Source organism: Acanthochromis polyacanthus, chromosome 16 (assembly GCF_021347895.1).
Source record: "Acanthochromis polyacanthus isolate Apoly-LR-REF ecotype Palm Island chromosome 16, KAUST_Apoly_ChrSc, whole genome shotgun sequence".
NCBI classification, from domain to species: domain Eukaryota; kingdom Metazoa; phylum Chordata; class Actinopteri; family Pomacentridae; genus Acanthochromis; species Acanthochromis polyacanthus.
This window is the reverse complement of record NC_067128.1, coordinates 6,963,559-6,976,313: the sequence shown is the minus strand read 5'-3', so window position 1 is coordinate 6,976,313 and position 12,755 is coordinate 6,963,559. Positions and strand designations below refer to the sequence as shown.

General features: G+C 40.4%; 1 protein-coding gene across 1 annotated transcript; it reads left to right on the top strand.

Moving 5' to 3' along the window:
* Window positions 1-1,104: 1,104 nt before the first annotated feature.
* wdr20b (WD repeat domain 20b) lies at window positions 1,105-10,940 on the top strand. Its single transcript, XM_022200519.2, has 4 exons — window positions 1,105-1,390; window positions 6,092-6,274; window positions 7,586-8,986; window positions 9,219-10,940. Exons 1-4 carry the CDS (start codon window positions 1,142-1,144, stop codon window positions 9,273-9,275), a joined length of 1,890 nt encoding a protein of 629 aa, XP_022056211.1. The 5' UTR covers window positions 1,105-1,141; the 3' UTR covers window positions 9,276-10,940.
* Window positions 10,941-12,755: the final 1,815 nt, after the last annotated feature.

Here is a 12,755-nt window from a genome sequence, read left to right as displayed (position 1 = left end):
ATAGTTAAAGTGACATTGTGATGCTATCTCACAATGACACAGTAATCTCTAATAAATCTGTGGATCCAGAATATAATTTGCATCACTGCCAAAATCTAATCAACTGGTCCCTGTGTCAATTCTGACCTTCCCTGAAAATTTCACCCAATTCCTTTCTCTGTTTTGGAGTAATGTTGTGCATGGACAGACAGACATATTCACAGATTAACAAAGGGACAAGAGCATGCCGATCGTCACATAACTTTGCCGCGTTCCTTGGCTGAGTAATAGATAAGCACAAAGGAATCATTTCACCTTCATACACATTAAAGAAAGAAAACATGTTAAGCCCAGATTTAGGTTTGAATGTGCATTGAGGTTAGGGTTCTGAGTGGTTGGACTGGACCTTGTTTCACTGATGCAGACCCAACATCAGCCTCTTCCCTCAACATCAAGTTTGCTGTTCAGGTGACAATAGTGGGAGACTGGATTGCTTTTAGACTGCAAAACTTAAAGGCAACCACTGGTCTCAACAGGCCACAGCCTTTAACATGTGATTCTTTTATGCTATTTTTTAATGTGTGTAAATATATTGGTTTTTATTTTGTGTTTTTCATTGCCCATATTAAAATTATCACCTGTGCACCATGATAAATAGGCTAAAGTGGCTAATAAACCTGTATAAGCCATTTTTTCTCCTGATGTTTATTTAAAATAAGTCATTAAAAATTATTAACATTTATCAGTATGGACTGAAGCTAACCTCTTAAGACTCAAGCTTTGATTGAACTTGCATTTTAGATTTTATCTAATTATTTGGAATAAGAAGTAACCATTAAAAATAATAATCGGAAAATATCTAATGTCTGATTATTGTGTTTATTATATTTTATTATATTAATATTATATTTATATTGCTGTTGTTTTAATTTTTATTATAATCATTATTCTGAACAATACGCTCTTTTTGAAAATAAAAATGATGTCTACATATCAAGTCCTAGGAGGTTAAATATGTAATCGTGATCATTTTTTCAACTAGCGTTTATTTCGAGTTGTCTTTTTATTTCTCTGTACGCATGACTGCTGGACGCCAACGATCCAACGCATGCGCAGTGACTAACATCCGGGGCTGGGACAAGGATGAACGCCAATTTCCAAGATGGCGGCGGAGGGAGGAGGGAAGGAGATGAACGAAATTAAAACTCAGTTCACCACACGAGAAGGCGTCTACAAACTCCTCACTCACTCCGAATACAGCCGCCCGAACCGGGTGCCTTTCAACTCGCAGGGCTCCAACCCCGTCAAGGTCTCCTTCGTCAACGTAAACGACCAGTCCGGCAACGGCGACAGGATCTGTTTCAATGTGGGCCGGGAACTCTACTTTTATATCTACAAAGGCGTGAGGAAGGTAAACAGTATTGATCGCGGAGACCGAGGCACCGCTGCTCGGGAGCGGCTCGGTGTTTCGGCGGCTTATAACGTGTCTCAGGCGCGCTGTCAATTGTGTGAGCTGCTGTCATTGAAGTGCGCAGATTGTCCAGACCAGGCCATGTAGCAGACCTGGCTGAGTTAGGGACTAATTAGCATTCTCGGCTAACATCGCCACAGTTGTTTTGGCCTCTCACAGACCGCCAGTTGTTTGAGTTCTGAGCCGGTGACAAGCTGTGACATGAGATATCCCAGTGAGCCGGATGACGCCAGGAAAAGGCTTGTCATATCATGTCATATTATGTTTGTTTATTCTCGTTTCTTTACATGGTAACTGAAGCTTCATGCACAATGAGTGGCAGGTTGTCAACAGTGTTCACTAGCAGAAGCTTTGTTGTTGCATTCTGACACATTAAAGGCTCAACCCAGCCTGCAAGTCTCTTGATTTTAACCTGATAATTGCTGAATTTTCAAGTGATTGCACTGCAAAGTGAAAATGGAACAGAGACACTGCAAAACACTAGCAAACTTAGGTAATCTTAGTTTCACTTTGTGCTTTCTACCCCACATTCCACATTAATATGACAGTGAGCCCAGTGGATCTCCAGCTGTATGTCTTGCATTAAGGCCAATTCATGCTTTCCAAGTTTACATGTCTGCTAGGATCAGTGTCAATATATCATTTCAGCATCAGGATCACAAATTACGATGTGATATAAGGCCAGTTCACTCAAACACATCATTTTTCAACTTTGTTTTAAGCTTAATGCTAAAAACTTTCCAATTTTTTCAGAACCAATCTACCAAAGAGGTTAATCTGATCGAACATCATTTACGCTGACTTAAGTTTTTTTTTTTTAGGGTTTTGAACTTTGTTGTCAAGATACAGAGTTTATTGACGTGCGGCTTTGCATGTGCAAAGTGATTCCAGTGAAGCAGAGTACAGAAACGCTGAAAGACACACTGATCTGATAGATTAAGATGACAAAATGAACATAATCTGTCCACTAAAAACCGAGACCTGGTTGCTAAAAGAAATGCAATGTCAGTTGTAAGGAAATATCTCCGCTATGAAAAGGGCAATGCTGACCGAAAACAGGTTCTCCATCAGCTGTGTTGGCAGCTTTTACTTCCATACAAGGCAACACAAAAAACAATTATTTGACCATTTAAAATCAGTGACGCAGAGCTCTGTGTAATAAGTGAAAAGCGTAATCTGAATACCATCTAGAAAACTATTTTAGATGGCTTTGCCAGTGTTACACGCCATGAAAGCAGTTCCAAACTCTTTTTTGACTTTAAAAAAAGGATTTCTTCTTCCTTATTTTTCATGCAGACGCACTCACATGCAGTCTTGCAGCTTTAGTTTAAACTGTCATGTCAGTGGTTTTACAAATTTGTGCCATCCCCCTTGTGTGACAGTCTCGTGGTAATAATTCATAAGGTTTAAAATCAATTACACTTTGAGTATTGTTAAGAAGTTTGACTTTTCAAAAGCACATCACAAATCAAATCACATAATCACATTGCGCTGTCTGTTTTGAAAAATTACAATCAGATTTTTTTCCTTAAATCGTTCAGTCATAGTACAGGAGAGCGACAGCAGTGATTGTCAAACTGCGTGCCTCGGAATTGTGCATAAAAATGCTTATTTTCATGAATTTTATTAATTCATAATGTGGATGACTGGCCCTTTAAATGGTCCAGGAATAGAGATGCAATAAAAATACTTTCCACACAAAGTCCCATAAAATATAATGCTTACTACAGCAATCATTATTACTCTATCTGTTGCCATGTTTTGATAACTACTTAAAAATTAGAGAAGTGATGTCGTAAAGAGGAAATGCCAATAAGCTCGATAATGTGACCGCTGCAGGATTTTGAAACTGCAAAATCTGTGTTATTCTGTCATGTTTTGACTTTTGTTTGCTTCTCTGAACAGCAAAATAATGCCCCAACATTTTTTGCTCAATTATTTGATATTATTTTTTCAGGCTTTTTATGCATGATAGAATGACAGATGAATAGACCCAGGGCTATTTTATTTTATTTAATTATTTATTATTTTATTTAATTATTTCTACTTTTAAAAACACACAAACAAAAACATTTTTCAGATCTTTGATTTTTCATTCAACATTCAGGGCTACAGCCTCAGACGTCTCAGGCCCAACAAGGCCACTGGTGTTCACTTCGTAAGCTATTTTCTTGGAAGTGAGGAGTGTTTGTTACTCGTGACGTAATGGTGTGTGCGCTCTCCTGTCAGATGTGATGCAGTGTGATCCACTGCTAGGTTGCATGCAGCGATGAGGTCACCGCAGCGAGCCACGTTTGGTTAAACAGGGATGGTGACTGTGACAGTGGTGATCATGCTGATGATGTCTTTGTCCCTGGAGCAGCCTCTGAAAACACAGGATAGGAGCAGCCCACACTCACTATGAGAACTCTTGTTATTTTTCCATGGCAAACTACCAATAAGAACATTCAGGAGCAATAGTTGGTTATTTTAGATCCCATTTTCTTTCAGCTTCGACTAAAATGAACCAGAGACTGTGATTTAAGTACATGATGTAGATGTATTTAAAGTTGCTGTGCATTCGTGTACGAGGACACAACTTCCTAATTACAGGAACTGCAATTGTGTAATAAAGGTAAAATGTGGTACAAAATACCTTTCTAATCTTAGCATTGTTTAGTACAGATGCCAGCAAAAATCACATCAACATTTTTCTACATATTGCAGTGGAAAAGAAATGCTATAATTGCTACTTTTACAGCATAATGTGATTGATTTTTCCCCCCTATAATGTAAAAGTCGAAATATGCAAATATTGGCCTTATAAAGTGATATTATTTTGAAGTCCGTTTCTTCTTCTGTAGCAGAATTAATTCAGTAATGTTCATCTCAGTTAACTTGAGCTGAAATTGTACCCATTTTTCAACCAACTGATTGGTCATGGGAAAAAATAAATTGCTCTTGATTAACTAAATGTTCCACGGTACACTGAAAGCACTCTACTTGCAGCCTTATTAGCCTAATTGAACCATAAATAAACATGAGCGGCTAGTATTTGCAGCATATTAAATCATTTGACCAGCAGACCAGCGTGCACCTGCTCATATTTATACCATTTCTGAAAATAGAACTACATTCAAGTCAATTTTATTTATGTTGCGCCAGTTACAATTCAAATTGCCTCAAGATGCTTTACAGAACACTCCAGAAAAACCTACTTAGAAAGCCTTAAAATAGAAATGTATTTAACTTAATGTTATGTCCTGAGATGTAGTTGAAAGTTCTGGGGGGGAAAAAGCCAGTAGGCAGACATTTAGATAACATGTTTTAATGATCCACTGAGGAGGACCATGAGGTGCAACCAAAAGCTCCAGGAAACCCCACCAAGCAAACCTTTAGTTGTGTATTTTTATCTGCTGAGATGAGGTTGAAAGTTCTGAAAAACTGCAGTAAGTCAGGTCATTGAGTTGATCTGTTGATTTTAGAGGATTTTTTTTTTGTTTTGGTGCAGTGAAGCATTTTATTGTAATTTAAAGAATGAAAACAGGAAACATGGTTGAAGATTAAAGAACAGTAAGTCATTTGGACCAAACTGTCTCCTGATTTAATGATCATCTCCGTTTGCACCTTCAAACTTCACAAGAAGTCTGTTCCTCCCACCAACAAAAATAATCGATGAATTCTCTGTCACACTTTTCTGCTTATGAAATGAACACTGGTGACGGTCTCACCCATGAGAATTTGATCAAATGAGAGAATTTTGACCTACCAGTCTACCTGAACTCTACAGCTTTTCAATCACATGTCACCATTATATGCAGATTTTCCTCCGTTGCAATGTTTGAAATTGGTCTGTTGACAACAAAGGGAGTAAAAGTGTGCATGGTTTGGCGTGAAATAAAGAGCCAGTGTGGTCTCTTTACATCTGAGGCTTCTCTGCATGTGAGGGTGAATGAGAGTCCAAGGGGAGGCTGTTAATCTGTTCGATGAAAGTCAAAGCAGAACTACTGAAGCTTCCTGATTGTTGAAGTGGATTATTGCACAAGCTGTGGACTCTCATCTCAACAGGTGGGAAGACTTCCCCACTGAGTTTAGCTTCGGACTTTAACTGTTGCGCAAACAGGAGTCTAGACGCAGCGTGTTAGTTTGTGTTTGAGGTTGTGATGAGTGTGTGAATTTTTCATTGAGAGCTGAACTTGGCTGGTAGTATGCATCTGTTTCTAACTGGACGGAGAAAAGAAAGATTGAATGAGTCCTGGGTGTTGGTATATATCACTCTTTAGATTTATTTTTGAGCTCCTTCTTGCTTGTGACGCTGGTGTGACTTTTAGTCACATAGGCTGGTTGCCAGCAGCGCTTGAAATGTCACAGTCAGTCAAAGATCCTTATTTTTTCCTTTGACAGCACTGATGCCTTTATAGTTACAACCCCAGAGCTTTCTGTCAGGGCCCTTTAATGCACCACAATAGACCAAAACAGAGTTGCAGTGATGAAGCTGTCACAAATGTCAGTCTTTGTTGTTCTTTATCTCTATTTCTGGCTATGGACTTTCTGCTTCTCACAACGTTGGAGTTTTGAGGTCAAGAAGACAATTTGTTGAAGTAAAATACGACACTTTATCCTTTAAATGTGGTCAACTCTGTGTGTTTGTTCTCGTTCCAGGCTGCCGATCTTAGTAAGCCCATAGACAAGAGGATATACAAAGGAACGCAGCCTACATGCCATGACTTCAACCCACTCACAGCCACAGCGGAGAGCGTCTCCCTGCTGGTGGGCTTCTCAGCAGGACAGGTGCAACTCATAGACCCGATAAAGAAGGAAACCAGCAAACTCTTCAACGAGGAGGTGGGTTCCAGTCAACGTTAGGGCGTTTTTCACAGCAGGAACTTTGTGTTTTCCTTCCACCAAAAAATGCACAGATAGAGCCTCTTTCAGTGATGTTAATAGGGGAGAAAAAAGTACCTGCTTTGAGGGAGACAGTGTTAATTTCGACAGCAAATTCTGATTTAGTCTTAATCTTTTGAATAACACACCATTTAGTTTTAGTCATATTTTAGTCATCGGAAACCTTTTACTCGTAGTCTAGTTCTAGTTGACTAAACATCAGAAGGATTTTAGTCTGAGTCGAGTTTTAGTCGACCAAATATTAGCAGATTTTAGTCATGTAAATCCACAGTGGACTCAGTGGACTAAATGTTTTTCCAGAATATCCAGTCATTGGAAATATCCATAAGTCTGTTATGGAATGATATTAAGATTTGAATATGCCATACAGACACAGATTTAACTTTTGTAATACAAAACATGTATTTTATTTTGTTCTTAATGTCAAAAACATGACCATGGCTTTTTTAATCAATTTTCTAATCAATAGAGCTCAGAGGTCCTTTAGCTTTTATTTTATTCCAAGTTTAGCGGAAAATGGGGGTTTCTCTTCTCCACTCGTCCTGCCCTAACATTTTTATCTCATTTTAGTTCATTGACTAAAGTGTCAGTTATATTTGGCCACAGTCTTTGTCTTCATGTCTGACTTGATACTTAGTGTTTATTCAGTTTTTGTTTGTGAAAAAGATTCGTTGACGAATATTTTTCATCATAGTCTTCGTCAACGAAATTAACACTGGAGGGAGAAACTTGTGACTGGCCCTGAAGAACTACTGTGTGGATCTCAATGATAGCTGGTTAAATGTAGAGAAGGCAGCACTAATTAATCAAACTCTGAGAGGTAAACCAAGCATTTTTCAGTCCCCTCGAGGACATCATTAAGTAGAAGTTTCCCTACCTATTTTCACCATTTAATCTGAAATATAAAACCTCCGTTCTTTGATTTTTCATAGTGGAGTTACATCTGCTAACTGCTATTTTTTGTTGTTTTGGGTGCCCTTAACATCACAGATTCTACACTGCAATAGAAACAAAAAGGCTACAAGTGTGGATAGTGGGGCTGTTGGTGTAAACAGTCACGATATTTCATGTCTGCCTGGACTTCCTGCTGTGGAAAACTGCCTTTTGTTTTGAAGTCAGTCTCTTGAAATGAACTAGATATTCAGTCATGCATGTATTATGTTCTGTTTAGTCCACTGAGTCCATGAGTAATTCAAGAATGAAGTAACTAGCTGACCGGTCTCCTTGTCTTTGTCTTGTTTCTTCCTGCAGAGACTTATAGACAAGTCCAGAGTAACGTGTGTGCGATGGGTTCCTGGTTCAGAAAGTCTGTTTCTGGTGGCTCACTCCAGCGGCAGCATGTACCTGTACAACGTGGAAAACACCTGTGGCACCACGGCACCTCACTACCAGCTCCTGAAGCAGGGTGAAAACTACGCTGTGCACACCTGCAAGAGTAAATCGGCTCGTAACCCGTTACTGCGTTGGACAGTTGGTGAAGGGGCGCTCAATGAGTTCGCCTTCTCCCCCGATGGCAAGTTTCTGGCTTGCGCAAGTCAGGACGGCTTCCTGCGGGTGTTCGGTTTCGACGCCGCGGAGCTCCACGGAAAAATGAAGAGCTACTTTGGTGGCTTGCTGTGCGTATGCTGGAGCCCTGATGGACGGTATATTGTGGCGGGAGGGGAGGACGACCTGGTGACGGTGTGGTCGTTTTTGGACTGCAGAGTCATCGCGCGGGGCCACGGCCACAAGTCGTGGGTGAGTGTGGTGGCGTTTGACCACTGCACCACCAGCGTGGAGGACGGGGATCCGCCTGCCGAGTTCAGCGGCAGCGACGAGGACTTCCACGAGCAGATTCACTTTGGTGCAGGCAGAGACAGAGCGAACAGCTCTCACTCTCGGCTCTCTAAGAGAAACTCTACAGATAGCCGGCCTGTTAGTGTGACCTACAGGTTCGGCTCGGTGGGACAGGACACCCAGCTGTGTCTGTGGGACCTGACGGAGGACATTCTCTTTCCTCACCTCCCTTTGTCGCGCACTAGGACTCATACTAATGTTATGAGTGCCGCAAGCCCTCCAGCCACTGGACAAACGACGACTACTGTATCAACCACCACCACCACAAACTCCAGCGGCACCAACGGTAAAGACAATGTGAGCAATAGTAGCACCAGTGGCAACCCTCCTAACTCCCTGCCCAACACCCTGCCGCGGTCCAACAGCTTGCCTCACTCCTCCAATCCAGCAGGGAGCAGCACCCCCAACAGTCACACAGGCAGCAGCAGCAACAGCAGCAGCACCAAGGGCAACAGCATCATCGACAGCGCTTTCATCGCCACCAGCGTGAGCAAGTTTGCAACGCTGTCGCTGCATGACTCACGCAAGGAGCGGCACGAGAAGGACCACAAGCGAAACCACAGCATGGGCCACATCAGCAGCAAGAGCAGCGACAAGCTGAACCAGCTCAGCTCGTCACGGACGGCAAAAGCCGACGCGGCTAAGACTCTGGGCACGATGCTGTGTCCGCGCATGGAGGAGGTGCCGCTGCTGGAGCCGCTGGTGTGCAAGAAGATCGCTCACGAAAGACTCACTGTGCTAATCTTCCTGGAGGACTGTCTGGTAACAGCCTGTCAGGAGGGTTTCGTTTGCACATGGGCTAGGCCTGGGAAAGTGGTGAGTGACAGGCCTCTTGAGGATACTGTCATGTGACACCTCTCATTGTTTTCTGAGAAGCTGCTAGTGCCACTCTGTGCAGCCGCAGGTTTTTTATTTTTCTGTTTGTTTTGGTTATTTCACACTAAACCCACAGCATCCTATCTAACAGTAAACCTCACGGCCTCACTATTCTGCCTCTTGTGTTGCATTCACTGTGTGTTATCAATGTGTGTTATCTGTCTCTCCACAGGGATTGCTATCATCTCAAAACAACCCAGCCAACTCCCCCAGTGGAACAGTAGTATAGCCCCAGTGCTGGTGCTGCTAATGACAGCTCCATGCAACAGAGACGGGGATGACCAAGGCCAAGGCCCCGCAGCGCTTCTTCACACACTGTCACACACCACATGTCCTCCAGTGTCACCTTCATTCTCATCACTACAGCCTCCCAGATGCTCTCTTTGTGTCACTGCTCATGTTACGATGTTGGCCAAGCCAGGGTTTAGAAACTTGACCCCTTTTTGTCTGGGGATTAAAAGGGTGCTATTGGAAGTAAGAGGAAGGCGAGCTTTAAATCATCCAGGAGGTTCATGGGAGGGTCCGACTGGCTCTTTGTTGCGCCTATAATGGTCATATCAAATCGTGTGTAGTCTGAAAATTCCCAATCTTTTGTGCCTGTAGATCTTCAAAGACTAGACATGGTGTACGCATTATGACGATGCCTCCGCCTGACCTTTTCGTGTGGGTTTGATTCCTCGTGTATTTAAAATATTCACAGATAAAGGGAATAACATGAGGGATCGTTTCAGAGCAGCAGCATATCCCCAAAGCCAAGTCTCTTTCATTTTCCACCTCCTGGGTGATTCCTTGTGCATCCGCGGTCCTCAGAACACCTGCTCGACAGAGAGGCTGCGTTCTACTTCCTTTACAGATATTTTAATCCAAGGTATCACACTTAAGAGTGTATTTTGCACAAATTTTCTTTCACTATTTGTTTGTTTTCCTCCCATTTTTGAATTCACGACGGTGGAACACAGCCTTGGAAGCGCTTGGGGAAACGGCTTGTTAACGCTCTCTGTCTCAACGCTGGATGCTGCAATCATAGTTTTTTATATGGAAAAAAAATTGTTTGCACTTAATAGTTTGTTAGAGGAGAATGGCTTTACATTTTTGGAGTGTGTAAGGACTCCTTGACAAGGTTGATATATATATAAATAGAATTAAAAAAAACCCTTTGTATCTATTGAACATTTATTTTAATATTGTTTCAGATTAAATGGGCTCTGTAATATATGTAAATATTGTACTTCAATGATTTATGGGTGAAATGATCATTATTAGTTCCTCATTTCAGAACATAGTGATATTTCTAATACAGAAAATCTATACCTAATATTAAAATGAATCTTGAATATGCAGGTGAAAATGTTTCTTTTCTGTTGTACATAAAGAGAATTCAGGTGTATTTTTATTAATGAAACGTTTGGTATAGGAAATGTCTACGAAATCCTCTCGTCTAACAGGTAGTGCTGAATGCTAGCTAGCCTGTCGCTGCAGATTCCTTTTAGACGGGGAGACGCAGTGTTCTAATTCAGCCATCACTCCGAGCTCAGGTAAACCACAGGAAGACTAACGCTGGCATAGTTTCCCCTCCTGTCCTCCCCGCTGCAGTCCCAAACATCTACATGCTCGTGAACTCACTAAAACAGAACTGGTGTTGAGCAGACAGGGCTGAAATCTGTGACTCCTCTCATTGTGAGTAATAATTACTGAACTGATGCTGAACTTGTGAACAAACTTCTGACACTGTGTTGAAACTGACAAACGTCAGCTCTTGGCGGCGGTGTAGGAGGGTGTGTCTTTTTTTTTTTTTAATTTCGTGTTTTTTTCAGAGCACCCGTATAGGACTGAGGATTTTAACAGTGGGAGCTTTTTCCTCCATGTGACGCCTATTAAAAACAGCTTTGACAGACGATGTGGTCCGTTTCTGTTTCCTGAATTTTCACCACACAAAACCATTAACTGGGTCAATATTTAATTGTAGGACTTTCTGTAACGTAGTTGACTTTTTGCCATTTTCGGGCCTAAAATCAACATGGCTGCCTATAACCAAACACCACATAGCATTTTTAGAGAAAGATTTGTCTAAAATATATATACAGTTGAGTAAAACTACATATTGTGTTTCAAAGCTCTCAGTAGTATGTCAGTAGTTTCTGTTGTCATTTTTTGTTAATTTCTTGGGCAGTGACGGTACATAAGAAGAGCACATTTACACAGATGTTTTCACTTACAATCTGATTAAATTTCTGTTCTGAATCTAACAGATTTTCTCCCCGTTACGGTTTAATGCAGGTAAAAGACAGCAGTAACTAATCGTGTTGTTTAAACTTGCTCTTTCCTCTGAATTTCACACTATATGTATACATTAAAAACATCCACCTGCCAGGCATGCAGCTTTTAATGTTATTTACATGCTTTACCTCCACAAGACAATTCTCTTATTTTTTATTTTAACTGATATTTTGGTATCAACATCAGAAGTTTCGAGAGAAAAAACACCATTTGTTGAAGCTGTAAACAGGCCATAGATATCTGAAATGTTGCCGACTACACTCGGCTTTTTGGAAGAAACCATAAAGGTTGGAAGGTTTGATCTGTAACTATGTATTTAAAACTTCTTTTATAACCCACTGTGTCAAATCTCCATCTTAAAAAGCTGCTAGATAAATGTAGTGGAGTAGAAAGTACAATATTTCCCACTTAAATGTAGTTAAGTGGAAGTAGAAAGCAGCAGAAGTGAATGAAAACAACTGAAGAACCCCAAACACTCACTTAAATACAGTATTTTCCACCACTCTCCACAAGTGGGAGTCTATAATGGGTGTTTTGAGCTAATAATTGCGATATTTTGTCTAACTTTACATTTATTTGAAATATTTCATTGAAATTTTAGTTACACTCCCAGCATTGCAGCACAAGCAACAGATTAGTTTCATTATTCAAGATTCAAACTACAAATATGCTGGCATTTTATCACAACAGACACTTATCGAGACGTATCTCTTAATACAACAGCATTAACTTTACACAAATCTCCCCTTCAGTGAAATATTAGTTGCTGGGTCAACATAATTGTGGGACTTTTTGAAACATAGTTGACATTTTTGCTGTTTTCAGGCCTAAAATCAACATGGCTGCCTATAACCAAACACCACATGGCATTTTTACAGAAAGAGTCTTCTAAATATTACATATACTATTGAGTAAAATTTAAATAGAAAGTTAGTTATTAAGATATTTGTAATAAACCTGTCGGCATGCCATAAATCCACACTTGGCTCACACACTACTTTATATTAAATAAGTCAGAAAGCCTTGGAGTCTTGCCAGTCTTTTTTTCAGGAGGAAATGACATCATGTGGAGCAGGTCATGTGATCTGGAATTAACACACTTCCTGGAGAGGTGTTTTTGTAATGGGGAACTTAATTGAAAGTGATACAATTTGTTATTTTCCATATTAAATTTGATATATTGCCAAAAAAAGACATATCTGTCATGATCGACTTGGGTATTAAATTTGGACAGTTATTTACTTATTTGACATTTTACTTATTTCCAGTCATTTTTTATTAATGAATGACTGTTTTCCATAATAAATAATTATGGAATTTGTAAAGACATGATCATAATGAATACAAAAAACATTATTAATTATTTTTTACTTTTAACATAAATGTATGCAAGATATATCCCATGGACTTATAAAGTCTCTCAAATATATAT